The sequence below is a fragment of the Salminus brasiliensis genome, chromosome 16 (genome assembly GCF_030463535.1).
Source record: "Salminus brasiliensis chromosome 16, fSalBra1.hap2, whole genome shotgun sequence".
NCBI classification, from domain to species: Eukaryota; Metazoa; Chordata; class Actinopteri; order Characiformes; family Bryconidae; genus Salminus; species Salminus brasiliensis.
In genome coordinates this window covers 32,264,995-32,286,206 of record NC_132893.1, presented here as the reverse complement: position 1 = coordinate 32,286,206, position 21,212 = coordinate 32,264,995, and the positions used below count along the sequence as shown (strand labels likewise).

At 40.9% G+C, this 21,212-nt stretch overlaps 1 protein-coding gene across 2 annotated transcripts in view; it reads left to right on the top strand.

Annotated features, from left to right (window-relative positions):
* Positions 1 to 598: 598 nt before the first annotated feature.
* The window catches only part of lrrtm4l1 (leucine rich repeat transmembrane neuronal 4 like 1), an 89,703-nt gene continuing 69,089 nt past the window's right edge, over positions 599 to 21,212 (top strand). For both annotated transcript variants that reach the window (XR_011977637.1, XM_072659151.1), the window contains exon 1: positions 599 to 1,071. Coding sequence is in view for 1 of the 2 variants with exons in the window: in XM_072659151.1 (XP_072515252.1) it covers positions 1,068 to 1,071 (4 nt within the window). In the remaining variant the exon portion in view is untranslated. The remainder of the gene's footprint in view (positions 1,072 to 21,212) is intronic.

Genomic DNA, 21,212 nt, shown 5'->3' with positions numbered 1-21,212 from the left:
ATAGACCTATTGACCAGGGGTTTCCAAACTTTTGCACGCCACTGTAGATGTACCTGAAAAAAAAAAGCTCATTGCTTTGACTCATGCTCGTCCACTGGGGTCCCTTGTTTACAGCAGAGAACCGTAGAGGCTCGTGCTTGCGCAGTGTTGTACAGAAAGGGGCAGCTCGTGGAGGCTCGTGCTTGTCCACTATTGCTCTCTGAAGCGGGTCCGCTGACAGGTAAAGGTGGGCAGAACGAGCCTGTGCAGTTTAAACAGAGGGGGCTCGTGCTTTTAAGGGGCTCGTGCTGGACAGTTTCCACTGTGAGTAAAGGGTCCTCCTGCTGGTGGTGAGTAACTACCTTATCGTGCATCAGCAGGAGCACAGTCGCGTGCAGTGATTGATGACTGATGATTGATGGCGTGCCTGTAGTGACGGTGCGAGCGGAGGTACACCCCCCCCCCCCCCCACACACACACACACACACACACACACCTCCCCAAAACCCTCCATCCGCTGGCAGCTGGTACTGGAGGGGAGGGGTGGAGTTTCATGCACGCTCTCAGTGCTTCTCTCTCTCTCTCTCTCTCTCTCTCTCTCTCTCTTTCTCTCCCTCTCGCTCTCGCGCTTGCAAACGCGCGCGCACACACACACACACTCTCACATCACCGCGCGCAGGATGCAGCCGCGACTCAGCAGCACTGCGCGCTAGCAGCTCCCTCCTCGCGAGACGCTCCGATAACAATAATATTAATAATATTGATCATCGTGACGCAAACTTTTACTTTTTACTCCTATTTTTCGTATCATTTTTTGACGCCCCCCCCCTCTCCCACCCCCTCCCACCTGGATCTCGTGACGGTGGTCGAAATGATCCGCGGCACGTGCGGGACCGGACCGAGCAGTGAGGGGTCAGCAGCGGCTCGGCGGTGGAGGCGCGCGCAAAGAAGCGAGCTGCACACGTAAAAGCAAAGAACGCAAGAAGAACCAAAACGCGTAAAAACCGCGAGCGACTGTTTCCAAACGCGTCCAGCAGTGACCAGCGGCGACCGGGACCGGGTCAGCGAGCCACCGAGCATCTTGGAGGATGGGTGAGTGGACCAGCGTCAATGTGCACGCGCTTATAAGTTGGAGAGCACGCAAGTGCAGGCGTTCAGGAATGGTCAGGAATGGTCAGGAATGGTCAGAAATTGCTTGGTTATGCATTTTTGCGCGTGGAGGGGGCGGAAAATAAGCCATCAGTGCGTCCTGGTGCATGGCGCAATCGTTGCATTAGACTCCTAGTTAGTGTCCCAAAGCCCTGGATGAACGACAGCTGCTGTGAAGCTCAGGTGTGGGTGGCAAGGCGAGGAGGGATGGTGAGGTTTCTGGACACAGAGGCTGTTTCCTTGACTGGAAGCTTTGTATGATGCCAGTGCTAAACCACGCTGATCTACATGTCTACATCTACATGCCCTGTAGGAGTTACAGCACCCAAGATATATTGCAAGATGCAATCAACGTGTGCAATGTGTTGAGAGCGCACTGCAATCTATTCTAGTCCTTACGTCCATGTATGGAATATGGCAGTGTGTTTTTCCCTAGCCTATGCACTCCCACACAGAATGAGACGGCACCGGGAAAGAGTTCATAATCACAGATCCATGTGATCAACTCGCCTGTCACCGAGGCAGCTAAGCGCCCTGGCAAGCTGCACCCAATTACTGCTCACTCTACTGTTCCAGTCCATCTGTGGCGGTGCCTACCTACAGGGCTCCGGGCTCTAATCGACTCATCTATCTGAGGTTGCGCTAGAAAGTCCACGAGGAAGGCTTCGCCCCATGGCAGGCTGTTGATGGTCAGTCAGGCTCCCCGTCGGTGCGTCTGCCACAAGGGCCTTCGCAAAACCTTTGGTAATTGCGTGCCGGCCGTGCCAATTATTGGCAGGTAGAGCAAGGGCCAGGTCTAAATTTCATGCAAGCTTCTGCTGGCCAAGCACTTTCTGTCATGCTGTCAAAGATAAATATGTGTCAGTGTGAAGCCTCGCTCCCTGGCTGTCACCGAGCACTCCGTTCGTCCGGTCAATACCACTTTAGCTTCGTACGGCCGCTTGGTTTGTGGGGGAATCCAGCGGTAGGACTGGATGTCTTCTCGTGGCTTCTGTCTGTGGCTTCAAGTCTGTGGTCCAGATACTCCAAACCAAGGTGCTAAGAGTCTTACAAATCAAGGGAACCTCTTCTGAGGAAGGTCTGTGTTGGTAGAGGAGGTGTGTGACCAGGAGGAGCATGGTACTTATTGTTTTCCACTGTTTAGTGTCGAAATAGACCCGATTCTTTTCTACACGGCCATTTTCAGATCTTTCCCTTTGTCCAAACCTTAGAATTAACACCTCAAACAGCCAATGGTGTTACTAGGGTCTTCTATTAGCGAATAATAGCCCCACCAGTTTGTACAGAAGTCCCTGTGGTAATGACCTCTGTTCCGATTGGCCGACCTGTATTACGCCTCATTGAAAAAGCAGTCAAGGCTGAAACAGTGCTTGTAACTTCAGTATGAGAGGGCGGGGCTAAACTGCTGTATAGGCTGAATAGGTGATTATAGATTAGTGCGTTCGTTGTTGTGACATTGTGGAGTTGAATTCTGAACCTTCAGCAGTGTTTACATCCTACGCCACACGCAGATCCAGTTTCCCATGATATGGGCCCTTTCAAATTTATGGTGGAGCTCCACCAGATTGTAAAGGTCAAGTCCACTTCAGCCTTGTAGCTGTCGGTAGGTCAAAAGACATTGATACATTGATAGTTTGGGCGGTTGTGGGTTCGATTCCCGGGCTCGGCAAGCTGTACACTGTTAAAAGTCTAAGATCCTTCAGGAACTTTTGTAGGTTCTTCACTTTGAAACTGTGGAGGAACCTCTGAACATGCTTTGAGGAACCTTTTCTTTGATAGTTGGGAGATTGACAGTTTGGGAATCAGTGGTTCGAGCTCCCGGCCATTGATGACAGGGTTGTCAGTTTGATACCTGGGCTCAGCAAGCTGCCACTGCTGGGCCCTTAAGCAAGGCTCCTCACCCTTCCTGCTCCCTGGCTGCTGCAGCGATGGCTGTCCACTGGTCCAGGCTTGAATGCTCTAATTCCATATGTGTCCAACGCTAATGGTGAATATGGTGGTCTTGTCTGGTAGTTTGTGATCCCTGCACTTAGCTAGCCTGAGTAATGTCTAGAGGAGATGCCCACAGGTTCTAAAAGGGTTTAGAACTGTCAGTTTTCTCAAGAACCGTGCAGTGCACTATTCTCTGAAGAACTATGCTTGTATATATGTTATTATTAGTATATATATTATTCTGAAAACCTTCTCTTGAAAGCTCCTCAAAGCACCTTATATTTTTTATATATTGGTTTTTCAAATTTGCCGCTGCTGGTGAATTTTGTCTACATGATAAAACATTATGATTAATATTCCTTCTTACATTCAAAGAACCCTCATGTGATGTAAAGGGAAAGAAATCTGCCATTGACCAGTTGGAGCAGTTCTTCCAGGAGGAGGAAGGATTGAAGGCTGCTGTCGCCAGTATTGAGCATCTTTATGCCTCATCAACAGCTCAGTAATTCAGCACCTCTCAGAACTGTCATATATGTATCATTTGAGGAAAAGGATGTATTAAACAGCACGTTTAATGTACATTCCACTCATTTTTCTCAATTTCTGAATGCATAATTCAGTGGTTGAGATGGTTCAGTGGCTAAATAATTGAGAGTGGTTTAGTGTGAAATGGTTCACTGTAGAGAATCGTACTGAATCTGATCTCTTTACAGTGCAGCCAGGTGCTGCCCACCAGTAAACCCACATGAGTCTTCTGAGTTTTATATAAAGGACTAACAAATGTTGGATGATTACCACCCCAACTCATCCCCAACTCATCCCAAAAGTATTGGGATAAAGATGGAGCTCCACCATCCATCACTCCAGAGAACACTCAGAGTTCTTCCACTGCTCCACAGCTCAATGCTGGGGGGGCTTTACACCCCTTTACTAGCCCACGCCTAGTATTAGGCAGCATGGTGCCAATAGGTTTATCTGCTATATCTGCTCCAGAGAGTCCTAATGTATTGGCAGTACTTCTCCACAAGGGCTAGACAAGCTTTGTGTGTATGTTTGCATTTGCACATCTGTGTCAGCAGTGATGCATTCATTAAAAAGTGTGTGTGTATCATAACTTTCTATGATGTTTAAATGTTTCTAAAAGATAATGATCAATTATTATTATCAATAATTTCCAATTATGTATCAGATTGTACCACTTGCTTCCCAATTCATAAGCCCATATCTGCAAGCTGCTCTGCGAACGAGCCTGTTTTGAATTCGGATCTTTTGTGATTTCCAGAAATCTCATGTGTTTCCATATACCTTAGTCCACAGACCCCCTCAAATAAAAAAGATGTGGGCTCAGCACCAGAAGGTTGTTGGTTTGGTCCCCTGGACTGGCAGGAAGAAACTCTTTTTTCAGCAAACTGCTCTGCGAACGAGCCTGTTTTGAATTCGGATCTTTTGTGATTTTCAGAAATCTCATATATTTCCATATACCAGCCTGTTCAGTCCACAGCAGTTCAGCAGCACCCAGTCATGGTGGAGTTATAAGGAGTGTTTGAATGGGGTGGGCTTGGGCGCTATAACTGGCCTGGGGTGGGCTTGGGCACTATAACTGGTCTACAAAGCCAAGACTGGACCAGCCAGCCCCTCCGTACTTGATGGCAATGGTCAAAAGCCGATCCACACCAAGAGCCCTTCCAGCTTCAAGTACGGCTCGGCTCGACCCGCCGTCCTTTAAGATCCACGAAAGACGAGCGTCCAGACTCTTTACTGTCCTGCACCGAAGTGGTGGAACGAGCTTCCCCTGGGTGTCCGAACAGAGTTCAATGCTCGCTGTTTTCAAACCCAGACTGAAGACCCTCCTCTTCTGAGAGTACTTGGGCGAACAGCAGAGTGGTCTCCTTATTGACTTGTGTTTAGTAGAGTCTAAGATTAGAGGATCTTTGAATTGTTAGTCTATTCAAACTAGCTGAGGACTTTCTTGGGTAAATAGTGAAGCACTTTTGTAAGTCGCTCTGGAGAAGAGTGTCTGCTAAATGCCTTAAATGTAAATGTAAAATAACTGTCATGCTGTATACCACAGTATTTACAAATATTGACAGTATCCCAGAATGAGGATGGCATGTCAGCATTACAACGTGTCTGATGTGTCAGATTTCTGGTCCGTCTATCCAACATATGGCCAAATTAGCTCAATCCCCCATGTGCATTAAAGAGGGCCAGAGGCTGGGGGCGCTGTGGAAGCTCATTGATTGGTGATGTCACTCTCATTTACAAGATTCTCGTTCGCAGGCCTGACTGATGGGTCAATATTTAGAAGGGAGAAGAAGCAGTACTCAGTCCCCATTTGTGTTGCGAACACAGAAATATGACCTCTGCATTTAACCAATCCATGCAGTCAACACATACTAGGGGGACAATAATAAAAAAGAAGCCCCCCGTAGAACAGGGGTGAACTAGTCTACTAAAAACCACTCCGAAGACCATTCCCTCGACTCTGTGCTCTCAGATATGAGGCTTTATCCTCTAATCCTGTGAGATTTGAGCCTCAGTTGGCTGGAACATGGCCTGTGCTATGGTGTTCAGCCTGTTAGCTATGAGTCCAAACCCTGCAGAACCGGCCTCTCATTTCACCTTGATGTTCCTCCCAAAGTCGCTCGACTTTTGCTCCTCAGACACAAGTTTTTATCGTTAACACATGTGTCTATAGCTCAGCAGTTAGTCAGCAGCAGCTGCTCTGGACTGTCCGATACTCGGTGGAGCTGTAACTGAGCTAGTTAAGCAAAGTTAAGCGAGTGGCTTAGCTTAGCAAGTGGCTCCAGATCTGAGTCATTCTCGTCTAAACGTTTATAAGTGAGGTTTTAGTCGGTCAGCCAGACCTGCATGAGTCCTGTGGAGAGCAGACTGTTACCCTGCTAACTGAGCTAATGCTAACCAGCTTCTCTCTCCTGATTTAGAGCAGTTTAACATTTGTAACGGTCAGATTGACAGTTATCGATTGATTGATTTAAAACTGTGCAGTGTTCCCTTTTTGACCCCGACCCCCTCAAATAAAAGAGGTGTGGGCTCAGCACCAGAAGGTTGTTGGTTTGGTCCCCTGGACTGGCAGGAGAAGAGGGTGCAGGAGTGAAGAAACTCTTTTTTCGGCCTCTCTTAACTTCAGCAGCATGTTTTAATCTAAAGGAATAAAGAAATGTTTAGAAAATGTTTTTTAAATTAATTGGGACTGATTTTAGTTCATAAAACCACCCAAATGCCCAAGCCAGCAACTTTTATTTATAAGAGCGTCTCTTTAATACAGCCCTGTGAAACTGCAACGTTTAGTTCTTGACCCAGTGAAGACATTGATTAGCTAGATCAGATTAGGGTTCCAAGCAGACCGCCAGAGAATTTCTCCTGGAGCTAGGTTGGAGATACCGAAGCTGATTTAGAGTAATTAGGTGCCGTCTCCTTCTCTGAATCCTCCTGGTGAAGTGACAGCCTTAGGAAGCTGGAGTTACACTATCACTGAAAGACTCCTATCATTATCATTAACACAAAGGCCTTCCTTCTCCTTTTTTTCTTCTGTTTCAACTTTGAGAAACTGAAATTTAAAAACTGCCCAGCTTCAGCAAAGTCTTTTTAATTGGAAGAGAACAGCCAGTGACTGAAACGGACTGGTACTGGTATTAGTATTCAGCAAGAGCTCGAGGTTTGGTACCCAGTAGGGAGCAGGGGACAATCTTACACATTTAGTATTTTTATTTTATTTTTTTTATTAATGTAAAGAATCTAAGCAAAATTAATAACATTTTTGTAATTAGAGGCAGCTGATGATTTCTAATTTTAATTCTAATTTTATCCTTTCTAATTTTATAATTAAATGTAGTCTTATATATTTTCTTAGATTACATTTCCAAAATAAAAGTAGTAGAACTAGTCAATATTTTTAATTATATTCTATTTTTATTGTAATTTAGAAATTACAAATTTATAATTAGAACTTGTAAATAATTTCAATTTGTATAACTATTTTCTAATTTCATATTTTTATAATTAAAAGTAGTCAGTAAATTCAAAATGTATAATTATTTTCTAATTTTCTAATTAGAACAAATCAATAATTTCAATTTTTGAATTTACAATTTTATAATAAGAAGTAGTCAATAATTTCAAATTCCATCATTATTTTCTAATTTTCTAATTTACAATTTTATAACTTACTAAAGTAATTCACTACAATATATTTGAACCAACCATTTTCAACCTAAAACCTAAACAGATTTGCATCAAAATAAATATGATAAAGGAAAACTTTTTATAGGCCCCTCAAAAAAATACAGAACATTTTTGATTAATGATGTTTACATGTCCTGCCGAAGGACCCTTATTATTATTATAGCATGGTAGGTTTGCTCAGCTGGATAATCGAACCCTACCTGCCATGGGGAAGGAGGTGTTGTTGCCCGCTATAGTACACTAATGACTGCTATGAGGAATCGAGAAAATGACCAACGGCGCATTCGAACGTATTAAATTAGCTAGATTACATTTTACCCCTGCGTTAGGTTGGGCCCAGCAGCCCCCTGCGTGAGGTGTGGTCCTTGAGGTTGGGGTAGGGAAAGCTCTAAGAGCCGGAGTAATTAGTTTCACTGTCTCCCTACGTGGATATCTCTACCTTCCTCACGCTCACATTTCCTCTGAAAAGCAGCAGAAGCTTCAGCTGTTGCATCAGTTTCAGGCAGATGCATTGTGTCGACCGTCTAAAATAAAATTAATTAATCATTTTTTTTCTTACTTTAAGCAGCGTGAAGTCCCTCTGCGCTCCAGAAGCAGTGATAAGCAGGGCTGCTGACTGAAATGGAGTTTTTTGCACAGCCAATTTTAATTTTGGTTCTTGGCTTTAAAAAAATTCTCATTTAGTTGATTTGAAATGAAATTAATTGAAAATCATTCCATGGTTGAAATGAAACTAATAGGACAGATAAGTGAATAAGGGGGAGCGGGGCACAATAACACACTTTTTTTGTTAAATAATAATAATAAGCAGTAATATTTGACACGGCCTCAGTGTAATAACAGTGTAATAAACTGCATTTGCTTGTTTCCTGCATCAACAGTTTATAAACAACTTGAAATTATGAAAGTAGAGCCATTGCAAATTTGTCCATTTATGCTTCTTGCGTGGTTGCTCAGTTTGTGAAGACGGCCTGCTCTAGGCAGGTTTACGCATGTGCCATTCAATTCAATTCAATTCAATTTTATTTCTTTAGGCATTTTACAACAAATGTCATAAAGCAGCTTTACAGAGATGCGGGTTCGAGCTAGTGGCAACAGTGGCAAGGAAAAACTCCCTCGGCTCAAGAGGAAGAAACCTTGAGAATAACCAAGACTCAAAAGGGGAACCCATCCTCCTCAGATTGATACCGGATCTTAATAAAAATCGAATTCCTTCCATTTCTTAACGATTTAACTGAGCTCTGGATGGTGTTCAGTGACTTGGACCTTTTGTTTGTATCCATCCCTTTCAATAAGCTTTTCTAGGAGCTGTGTGAAGTGTTCTTTAGTCTTCATGGTGTATCTGTAGTCAGGAGTACCGATGAAGCAGTGGCTGGAGCTTCCAGACAGGTGTCTTTACACTACAGTCACTTGAGACTTTCACTAATTGTGCCTGGACCTCTGTTGAATTAGGTCAGTCCCTTTTCACTATTTATCCAATCATTGGATCATTATATATTAATCATTCATTAAACATCAGTAGCGACAGACTCTGAAAAATGACTACTCAGATAGTTTTCTGTAATAAATACCGTGATTTTTATTCAAAATCTGCTGCACTACACTAGTCTTATTACATTATTTATTAATCATTATTGCATTAACATTACTTTGAAATATTTTTTTTTCACTTTTATATTAAAGATTTTTATTTTGGTAAAATCCTGTAAAAAAAAGAAAAAAAAGAAGCCAAGTTATATAGCAAGGCCATGAATATTCAAGGGGGTAAGTACTTTTTATAGGCACTGTAGGTGGGGATGATAGTAAGAGACTGAAGGCTACCGTTGGTAAAACATGTGTTTATAATGGTTACAAACACAATTAATTCAATTCATTTTTGAATACATCTGCCTGTATTACAGTAAGTATAATTAGTGAAAGGAGGCTGCTGTGTCCAACATGGCTGAGCTCTTAAAACAATAACATCACCCACAGTACAGTGTTTGATTAATGCATGCTTAAAAACCTGTAAAAATAGTTTACTCTTACTTGGTAAGTTGCTGTATTACATTATCTATCTATAAAAGGCTTGAACTTCAGCTTTGTCTTTTGTTATTGAAGTATTAGACCATGTGGTATATCTAAAATTGGTTTAAGTGTGTATGTGTGTGTGTATCTATATACATGTTCCAAGTTCAGTGATGCAGTACCTGCCCTGCAATACTTTGTGCTAGTCTAAATGATACATTACCTGCATTGTATGTATTGAACAAAAACAAATGATACAGTATCTGAGTTGCACTAATTTGAGCCAAGATAAATCACACAGCACCAGCACTGTGTTTATTTAAGCCAAGTTAAATACATTATGGTACTGCAATAACTCCGGCAGTCATAATATGAGCTAATCTGAAGGATGCAGACCTGTACTGTGTTCATTTAAGATAATGTGAATAATACAGCGGCAGAATTGTAATAATTTGAGTTCACCTAAAAGTTACAGTACTACTATTTCAATCATTTGAGTTAACCTGAATGATGGTGCCAGTATTTTAAGAATTTGAGTTAATCGGAATGATACATAGCCAGTATTATAAGAATTTGAGTTAATCTGAATGATACATAGCCAGTATTTTAAGAATTTGAGTTAATCTGAATGATACATTGCCAGTGTTATAATAATTTAAGTTAATCTGAATGATACATAGCCAGTATTACAAGAATTTGAGTTAATCTGAATGATACATTGCCAGTGTTATAATAATTTGAGTTAATCTGAATGATACATAGCCAGTATTATAAGAATTCGAGTTAATCTGAATGATACATAGCCAGTATTACAAGAATTCGAGTTAATCTGAATGATACATAGCCAGTGTTATAATAATTTGAGTTAATTTGAGTGATACATAGCCAGTATTAGAATAATTTGAGTTAATCTGAATGATCATGCCAGTATTATAAGAATTCAAGTTAATCTGAAAGATACATAGCCAGTGTTTTAATAATTTGAGTTAATTTGAATGATACATAGCCAGTGTTATAATAATTTGAGTTAATCTGAATGATACAATTCCAGTTTTATAATAATTTGAGTTAATCTGAAAGATGCAGTGCCAGCATTATTATAATTTGAGTCAATCTGAATGTTACAGTTCCAGTATTGTAATAATTTAGGCTAGGATAAATGAGTCAGTGGCAGCTAAATTGAATGGTACCAGAATAACCATGTAATAATTTAAGCCAGGCTTTATTATACTAATCAGCTGAGTTAAACTAAACGATACAATCATACTGAACCATTTCTTTAAAGATGTGGATGAAGGATAGACTGAAATGGTCCATTGTTAGTGCAATGAGAAGAAAAAAAATCTTCAAGGGTTAATTGTGGTTCTAGTGTTGGCCACCTGCAGCCAGACCTCCATTTCCAGACACTTCACAAGCAAGCAAACCATGTAGACTTCGCCCCATGCGGTGTAGAGGATATCTAAAATTGGTTTTTCATCCAAAAAAACATATAAAACCAGGTTTCTTCATACTGAAATCATCAAAGGAAAATATTTCATCAGCTATACTCTGGGTTATTCACGACCGCTCTTCTCTCTTCTTTGATAGGTTGTTGCCGAGAGTCATTAATATAATTTATTTGAGAGACTGTGATCTGAAGTGAAACCTGCCTCGCTCTAAGCTAAGCAGACTCTCCAGCTTATCTCTCTTCTGCTTTAAGAAAGCATACTTAAAAAATCCAGATCAAAGTCTGAATGATTTCCAACCACGCTTTAAGATTCGTTTATCTAGATCTAGCGCCAGTGGTGCAGGATTTGGGCTCGGCCTACGCTCGAGATGATTTCCTGCTGATGCTGAAATCGTTGCTTAATTTCTAAATCCATTGAACCTCTCGCAGCACAGTGTAACAGGCTTGCTATCTTCACACAGCATCATGCCATAGCTTACTTGAAAGCAGTCTTCAGTATTAAAATGTATGTTACGGTGGTTACTATAGCGATACCAGCTAATGGATCACTGAACACTGTCATGTCCTGAATATCAGATCAGTCTCACTCTGAGGCCTTGCTCATTGCTCTTGATGATCGGAATAGGCAGCAGCAGGGTGGGTATGCCTCTGGGCCTCGCAGTCACTGGGATGGTCTATTACACTGGAGCCGGTCAGGGTGCTAAAACTGTCAGGAGAGCTTTGATCACTTGAACTTGACTACAGAGTACAGTACAATACAGTATGCTTTGATACTCAGAGCTAAATGTAATCACACAGGACCAGTGCTGTGGTCATTTCAGCTAAGTTGGATGAGACAGTACCACTACTGTGATCATTTAAGACAGGCTAAAGGAGAGGTTTGCTGCACGTCCAGGATTCTCCTGGAATTTGGTCTGGATTTATGTACATTTTTAATTTTAGGTTGCAACCCAAGCCGACAAACAGGCTGAGGGTTCTTGATGCTATGTAGAACCCTCTCTCCTCCTATGCATTCAAACGATTCTTAGAGTTGGCACTGGTACCTTGAAGAACCCTGTTTTTAAGGGTGCACTGAATGACACAGTACCAGTACTGCGATAATTTATGCTAGGCTAATTGAGTCAGCACCAGCTAAATCGAATGGTACAAGACTAGCCATGTAATAATTTAAGAAAGCTTAATTATACTAATCATTTGAAAAAAAAAAAATATTGTAATGGTTTGAGCTCATCTGAAGGATGCAGTACCTGTATTGTGTTCAATTAAGATCACATTAATGACGCAGCGTCAGTATTTTAATAATTTGAGCTAATCTGGATCGTACAGTACCAGTATTGGGATCATTTAGGTTTCAATAAGTTGAATGGTACAATGCCAACCATGTAATAATTTAAGACAGGCTTAATTATGCTAATCATTTGAGCTAAACTTAACAATACAGTCCCAGTATTGTAATATTTTTTGATAGTTCATATGATACAGTGCATGTATTGTAATGATTTGAGCCAAGTTTAATGATGCAGTACCTGCACTGTAATACTTCCATAACCTGCATTGTATTCGTTGAACAAAAACAAATAATGCAGTTAGCATCTGAGCTGCGCTAATTTGAGTCAAGATTAATACAGATTAATACAGATACAGCACCGTTACTGTGTTTATTTGAGCCCAGGTGAAAGCCAAGTTGAATACAGTATGGTATTGCAGTAATTCCAGCTATATTGAATGAATATTGCAATACTATGAGCTAAAGCTGGACAACATGAGAATATTTTATCGTATTGTGATCAATTTTGTTATCGTATGAATGATACAGTGACAGTATTATAATAATTTGAGTAAATCTGAATGATACAGTGCCAGTATTATAATAAATTGAGTAAATCTGAATGATGCAGTGCCAGTATTATAATATTTTGAGTAAATCTGAATGATGCAGTACCAGTATTATAATATTTTGAGTAAATCTGAATGATGCAGTGCCAGTATTATAATAATTTGAGTTAATCTGAATGATACAGTGCCAGTATTATAATAATTTTAATAAATCTGAATGATGCAGTGCCAGTATTATAATAATTTGAGTTAATCTGAATGATACAGTGCCAGTATTATAATAATTTGAATAAATCTGAATGATACAGTGCCAGTATTATAATAATTTGAGTTCATCTGAATGATACAATGCAATTATTATAATAATTGAGGGTAATCAGAATGACGCAGTGCCAGTATTATAATAATTTAAGGTTAATCAGAATGACGCAGTGCCAGTATTATAATAATTTGAGTTAATCTGAATGATACAGTGCCAGTATTACAATAATTGTAAATAAATAATTGTAATATAAATAAAATAATTAATTGTAAATATAGTCTTTCCCTACTGATGTTTTTAGTCTGTAATTACATGTATTGTGATAAATATGTGTGATAAAAATGTCTTTAAATATTGTGATATAGTTTTTTTCCCATTTTGCCCAGCCCTACTATAAGCTCATCTAAAGAACACAGTAGCTGTATTGTGTTCATTTATGCTACAATAAATGAACACAACGCAGCACCAGCTAAATTGAATAGTGCAATTCCAACCATGTAATAATTTAAGACAGGCTTAATTATGCTAATCAGTTGAGCTGAACTAAACGATACAGAGCCAGTATTGTAATCATTTTAGATACTTCATATGATACAGTGCCTGTATTGTAATGATTTGGGCCATGATAAATGCAACAGTAAGAGAAACAGCACCAGTATTTTGTTCATTTGAGCCAGGTTTAATGATGCAGTACCTGTACTGTAATACTCTGTGCTATTTCTAAATGATACATTACCTGCATTGTATTCATTTAAACAAAAACAATGATTTAAGCCAAGATAAATCATACAGCACCGCTATTGTGTTCATTTGAGCCAAGCTGAAAGCCAATTGAATACAGTATGGTATTGCAATAATTCCAGCTATATTGAATGGATATTGTATGAATATGAGCTAATCTGTAGGATACAGTACCTGTGCTTTAATCATTTGATCTTTACTGAATGAAACAAACTAAATGATGGAGTTCCTGTATTGTAATAATTAAATATACTCCAAATAAAACAGAGCATGTATTGTAATAATTTGAGCAAGGATAAATCAAACAACAGTATTTTGTTCATTTGAGCCAAGTTGAATACAGTTTTGAATACAATATTGTATCGCAGTGATTCCAACTAAACTAGTTGGAATAATAATGTAATAATTTAAGATAATATGAAACATACAGTACCTGTACCTCGTATTCATTTAAAACAAAATAAACAATACAGTAATAATCTGAGCAAAAATGAATAAGTGTCAATACTGTAATAATTTGAGCAAAAAAATAATACAGTGTCAATACTGTAATAATTTAAGCCACCAAACAAATAATGCAGTGTTAATACTGTAATAATGTGAGCTAAACAAAACAATACAGTGCCAGTATTGTCATAATCTGAGCAAAAATGAATGATACAGTGTTAATACTGTAATAATTTGAGCTAAATAAAATGATACAGTGCCAGTATTGTCATGATCTGAGTGAAAATTAGTAATACAGCATCAGTATTGTAGTAATTTGAGCAAATAAAATTACTAATACTAATTAAAAATACTAATACAGTGTCAATACTGTAATAATTTGAGCTAAACAAATTGATAGTGTCAGTATTGTCATAACCTGAGCAACAATGAATTATACAGTGTTAATACGGTAATAATTTGAGCTAAACAAAATGATAGTGTCAGTATTGTCATAATGTGAGCGACAATGAATTATACAGTGCCAGTGCCATTGTAATAATTTAAGCAGAAATAATAATAGCACACATTGCCAGTACTGTACACATTTGAGCTAATCTGGATGTTATAGCACAGTATTATAACAACTTGAGCTAATCTGAATGACACAATGCCTGTATTGTGTTCATTTAAGATAATATAAGTGATACGGTGCCAGTATTGTAATACTTTGAGCACAAATTAAAAATACAGTGTCAGTACTGTAATAATTTGAGCTAAATAAAAGGATACAGTGCCAGCATTATAATAATGTGAGCGAAAATGAATTATACAGTGCCACTATTGTCCTAATTTTAGATCATCTGGATCACACGTTGTCAGTACAGTAAAAATTGTGCTAATCTGAATGTTATAGCGCAGTATTATAGCCATTTGAGCTAATCTGAATGACACAATGCCTGTATTGTAATAAACTGTGCTAATCTGAATGGTACAGTCCTTGTATTGTAATAACTGGAGCTAATCTGAATTATGCATTAGCAGTATAATGCTGATATGAGCTAATCTAAATGATACAGCACCTGTACTGTAATAAGTGAAGCTAATATGAATTATAACTTAGCAGTATAATGATCATTTAAGCCGAATGAGACTATACAAGCGCTGTGATCATTTCAGCTAGGCTGTCAGGAGTATTCTGTTCCAACAGAGTCGCGAGCGTGACTGCCAAGCGGCGCAGCACAAAAGCTCCTCAGGCGAGGTGCGGGACGCAAACCGTCTCCCTGCACTCGCTAAGACAAGACAGCTATCTGCTCTGCTTTTCATAAGCACTCTCATATTCCTTAATTGATGTTTTTTTCCCTGTCCTTGCTCACTCAGGAGTGTCTCTCTCTCTCTCTCTCTTTCCCGATATACAAAAACATGACCCCAAACCAAACCTTTTATTATAGTATGGCTTTAATATTGAATAATTAAGACTGCCCATATTTGCCTGCCTTAAGTGCAGTTCTAATTGAACTCTGCAGCGCTCCAAATTAACCTTTCTTCTCCCCGATTCCAGGGAGCATTATGAAAGCCTGTTCCTGTTCTTCTCCACCAATTTATTCCTCACCTCTGACCACCTATCCCTTTTAATATTTAACACACCTACCCTATCCATACCTTCACACAGCCCATTTTATCACAGCCATTCCGCTATAAATTACACTTTTAACACCAGTCCCTCGTTTTGTCTTGAATCTCCACCCCCATCACTTCTTCTCAGTCCACAGTTATGACACTCAGGTCCTGCTCAGCTAGCCGAGAATCTTAGAAGAACGTTCAGCTGTGTTTTTAAAAGGTTCCAGGACGGTTAGCCTGTAATTTTGCGGAAGTATTAGTCGAGGAAGGTTCTGGAAATGGGTGAAATAATAATGGAAACGTCTGTTTTGAATGATGTAGCCGTCGCCGCCCACATACTTCTATATGTCCATTACGCTGGCATGAGTGTTAAGCAATACATCCACTAGAGGGCAGCTCAGAGTCCAAACTTGGTGACGATGGAGGAGGCAGACATTCGTACGTTTATTTTCGGCGTTTCTACTTTCTAGTTTCGACCTTGTCGTGTGCATACAGCAGTGTTTGTGTTTACCTTGAACTGTTGGCCGTTGGACGAAAAAAAGTCAGAGCATGGCCCTTATCTGTTTTTAATATTGAACATAATTAATCCTTAAGAACGTTTCTCACACAACATTCCCAATTAGACAACCTGTTATGGAAACATTCCAAAATTTCCCAAAATTAAAAATATTGATTCAGAGATCACACAGATACATTAGTCGAGGAAGGTTCTGGAAATGGGTGAAATAATGATGGAGACGTCTGTTATAAACGATGTAGGCGTTAAGCAATACATCCACTAGAGGGCAGCTCAGAGTCCAATATTGGTGACGATGGAGGAGGCAGACGTTCATAGTGGTGAAAAAACTGAGCTGGACGTTTATTTTCAGCGTTTCTAGTTTCGACTCTGTCGTGTCCATACAGCAGTGTTCGTGTCTCACTTAAACTGTTGGCTACACTGCCCCCCTGCTCTGTTCTCTTATTGCACAAATATGGATGAAATGAAGGCAGAGCATGGACCGTATCCGTTTTTAATATTAAGCATAATTAATCCTTAAGAATGTTTCCCACACAGCATTCCCAATTAGACAACCTGTTATGGAAACATTCCAAAATATTGATTCAGAGATGCCGTTTTTAAAAGGGTCCAGGACAGTTTGTGAGCAGGCAGCATGTACCGCCAGCCACCAGCAGGGGGCCCGGCCAGCAAAGTATGAAAGCTGGTGGAGTTGGAGCAAAGAACTCCAAGCCCCAGAATCCTCAGCGGTAATCAACGCTGACCAGACCCACCTGTGTGGCACGGTATAAATACACCCAGCCAAACACACTTCCCCGTCGCACCTTTGTAGAGGGGTGAATGGTAACAGTGGGTTTAAGTTGTAAACAGAAAAGTGAAAAGTGGTGAACGGAAAAAAGAAAAGCATTTGAGTTGCTGTCTTTAGTTTGAGTAAACATCACTCCTGGTTTTTCCTTTGTTTGTTTTCCCTCCATTTTCTGTGTTGCTTATGATCAGTGTTTATGCTGCCACCCCTCACAGCCGTGGTGGCACAGTGGAAATACACTGGGCTCCCATTACCAGGGTTGGGAGATCAAGCACACACCATAAGAGAAGTAGTTTAATTATAATACAACGAACTTTGACTGCACTTGAGTCCAAACCCCACACCACACCGTAACACAGTTAGCCATTAATTTTGCGGACGTATGATAATCAATAAAAATATTGATTTAGAAAAACTTGGCGACGATGGAGGATGCAGACGTTCGTACCGGTGAAAAAACTGTAAGCTGTACGTTTATTTTCGCCGTTTCTAGTTTCGACGCTGTCGAGTGCATACAGCAGTGTTTGTCTTCCAAAATTAAAAATATTGATTCAGAGATCACACAGATACATGCTGTTTTGAAAAGGTTCCAGGACAGTTAGCTAGTCATTTTGCAGAAGTAATAGTCGAGGAAGGTTCTGGAAATGGGTGAAATAATGATAGAAACGTCAGTTTTGAACGATGTAACCCTCACTGCCCACTTCCTTTACGCTGGCATGGGCGTTAAGCAATACATCCACTAGAGGGCAGCTCAGAGTCAAAACATTGCGACAGTGGAGGAGGCAGTGGTGTAGACGTCCGTAAAAGCGGAGTAAAACTTCAACTGTAAATTTCTTATCTACCAGAGTTTCGACTCTGGTGTCCACACGCCAGTGTTCGGGTTTCACTTGAACCGTTGGCTACACTGCCCCCTCAATTTCCAGCGGTACTGCTCTGTTCCATCCATTCATAAATACAGACGAAATTAATTCCTCAAATCAAAAATTCTAAATATTGAATTAAATATCACACTGATGCATTCGCTCGCAGAGTAAAGCAGAGTAAGCAGAGTAAGCTCGCAAACAACAATCTGATTGGCTCATTTTGTTGGAGGGCGGGCCTTTATCAGTAAACAGACGCCATGTTGAACGTAACGAACGAGAACTCCCTTCCATATTTCAACTACGTCGCAGACTGGACGGGGCGGAGTCATAGGACTACACACGGACGTTTTTTTTTAGGGGACAGTACATGAATTTGAAGAAATCATAATAATCGACAGGGGCGGGTTTATGTTGACTAGGGCTCCTGAATGTCTGTGTGGATTAATTGCCCAGCCCTGCTTGGAAGTGTGCAAGCACATCGTTTATGAGCTGTGATGGCAGTCTTGCTTGGGTATTATGGCTGTGCATCACGGAGCTCAGGAGCACATTTCAGTGAAAGTGTGCTGGGTTACAAGCGCTAACGCTGCAGTACAGCCATTTTCCTCTGTAGGTGGAATTAGTAAAATGCAGTAATTTAAGGAAAGTTTGTGAGATAACAGGAACAGACTGTGTTTGAAGACAGCAGCACTGTGTGTCTGGATCGAGCATCCTGTTTAATTGTCCCAAAAATGACTGTATGGATGGCTGCTTTTATTTTGGAGTGTGAGAGTGGACACAATGGTGCCACTGGGAGTTATGGTGAATCTCTGAAATCTGAAATGATGCTGTTTCATGCGCTCTTGAATTTGCTAAAGTTTGTATGTTCCCTGTGGGCTAGCGTGTGATCGCTCATGAACAGCAGCCATCATTGAGTTAGAAGTTTGCCAAACATGTGACATGGCTGTCTCTACTCAGGGCCTAATTCGAAGGGGGTTTGCACTTGGGTTCTTAACTCTCGTCACTACATCACTGCCACAGTTAGCAGCAGTTTGACAAACCCTAAAACCGAACCCTGTGGGACTCCATAGAATGTGCTAAGCAATTACTAAATGATTCATAGTGGTTCCCGCTTTCGGATTAATAACTGAACAGTAACCTGGAGTTAAGTTGCAGTAAGATGGCACTACAGCAGGTCTAAGGAACCTAATGAACAGCTAGCTATGTGGAAGATGCTCTGAAAATCTTCCAAACTACTGCCAGTTTCTGGAAGGACATCAACAGCATTCAAGAAGGCCGAGATCTTTACATTTACATTTACATTTGTGCGTTTAGCAGACGCTCTTCTCCAGAGCGACTTACAAAAGTGCTTCACTGTTTACCCAAGAAAAACCTCAGCTAGTTTAAATAGACTAATAATTCAAAGATCCTCTAAGTTAGACTCTACTAAACACAAGTCAGTAAGGAGACCACTCTGCTATTCGCCCAAGTACTCTCAGAAGAGGAGGGTCTTCAGTCTGGGTTTGAAGACAGCGAGCGTAGGACTCTGCTGTTCGGATACCCAGGGGAAGCTCGTTCAACCACTTCGGTGCAGGACAGAAAAAGAGTCTGGACGCTCGTCTTCTGTGGATTTTGAGGGATGGCGGGTCGAGCCGAGCCGTACTTGAAGCTCGAAGGGCTCGGATTGGCGTGGATCAGCTTTTTTGACCATTGCCTTCAAGTATGGAGGGGATGACTGGTCCGTTCTTGGCTTTGCAGACCAGCATCAGGGTTCTGAATCTGATGCAGGCAGCAGCTACAGGAAGCTACAGTGAAGCGAGAACTCAGCAGTAGAGTGACATGGCTGAATCTTTAAGCAGGACAATGCTCTGTCACATGCATCCAATTACTCCACTGCTTGGCAAGCCAGGAAAAGGCCTCAAAGACGGCCTGAATAATGATCCGGCCCTCTTACTCATTTGACTTCAATCCTTATCAATCAGTTAGAGGTTTGCCAAACACGTGACATCTCGATTCCAAGGTTAAGATTACCCCTAATTTGGATAATTGTCATTATACTAATTTTATACCATCGCCTGTTTTAACACTATCCATATTGTCACTGTCATGCAAACTTCTTGACTCCTTTTCTAAAATATCAGCGTTAATTAAGCAACATCTGAGGAAGCTGATCAGAACAGTCTAGTCAGAAAGCTGGATACATTTATTTTTTACCCGTGAGCTTGGAAGAAACAATGAATGAGCAGGTGTCCCAATACTTTTGTCCATGTAGTAAGTAGTTAATTTTCTTAAGAAAAAGAAAGCTGATTTCCAATTTCCAATTTTGTGTGCAAATGTCATGATAAATGGACCAACGGACCAATAGAAATGCTCCAAAATGACCTGAAATAAAATATTTCTTCCTTTGATGTTTTCCTTTTGCCATAAAGTTGCCACTGTCAAGTTCTTTTCGTAGACGGTTGCAGCCAGGGGTGGACCGGCCATTAGGAGGACTGAGGCAGTCCCCGGTGGGGGCCGCTACATGCGTGGGTCGCCGAGAGAGCGAGGAAGCAGCAGTATTCGACCAGAACACGTGCCGTATCGCTGCTTCTGATGATAGCCTTGTGTGAAATGCGTGTGCTGGGTGAATAGTGGACTGCAGCACAAATCCACCACTGAATAACATGCACACGTTTTTAAAGGTCTTCTGGGCAGAGAGTGACTCTTGGTGGACCAAATAGATGGACCCAAGGCTGGATCACTAATGGACACAGGGCACCACTTCGAGTCAGATGCCAGCAAAGTGGAGGAGGGGTACTGGTGCAGGCTGCAACCGTGAATAAAGAGCTAGCGGGACCTTTCTGGTTGAAGGTGAACCGAAAATCAAGCTCCAGACCTTCCTTTTGTCAGTGTCTGGAAGATACTGTCTTCAGGCAGAGCTACAGGAAGAAGTCAGCAGCATTCGAGCAGGCCATGATCTTTATGGAGGACCATACTCCATCACATGCATCACAAGTACTCCACTGCTTGGCTAGCCAGCAAAGGCCTTAAAGATGAATAATGACCTGCCCCCCCACCCTCCCCCCAGTAACTTGTGGGTCCTTCTAAAATGAAAGATTTGCAGAGGGAGGACAGTATGCCTCTTTGAACAGCATTTGGGAGGCTGGGGTTAAAAAGAACATTTGTGAAAGGCCAGAAATATATATACACTACATTGACAAAAGTATCAGGACACCTTCTCATTCATTGATTCTTCTAAAATCAAGAGAATTAAAAGCAGTTTATCCCACTTTTGTTGGAGCAACTGTCTCTGCCATCCAATTTGCGAGATTTCAGAGCATTGCTGTGAGGATTTGATTGCATTTAGCGACAAGAGCATTAGTAAGGTCAGAATGTTGAATGCTGTATGATTGGACCCATTTTTATTGGTCCACTCATTCAGCAGAATGACTTATAAATTGCAGGTCTTTTTGCACTGACTTCCATTG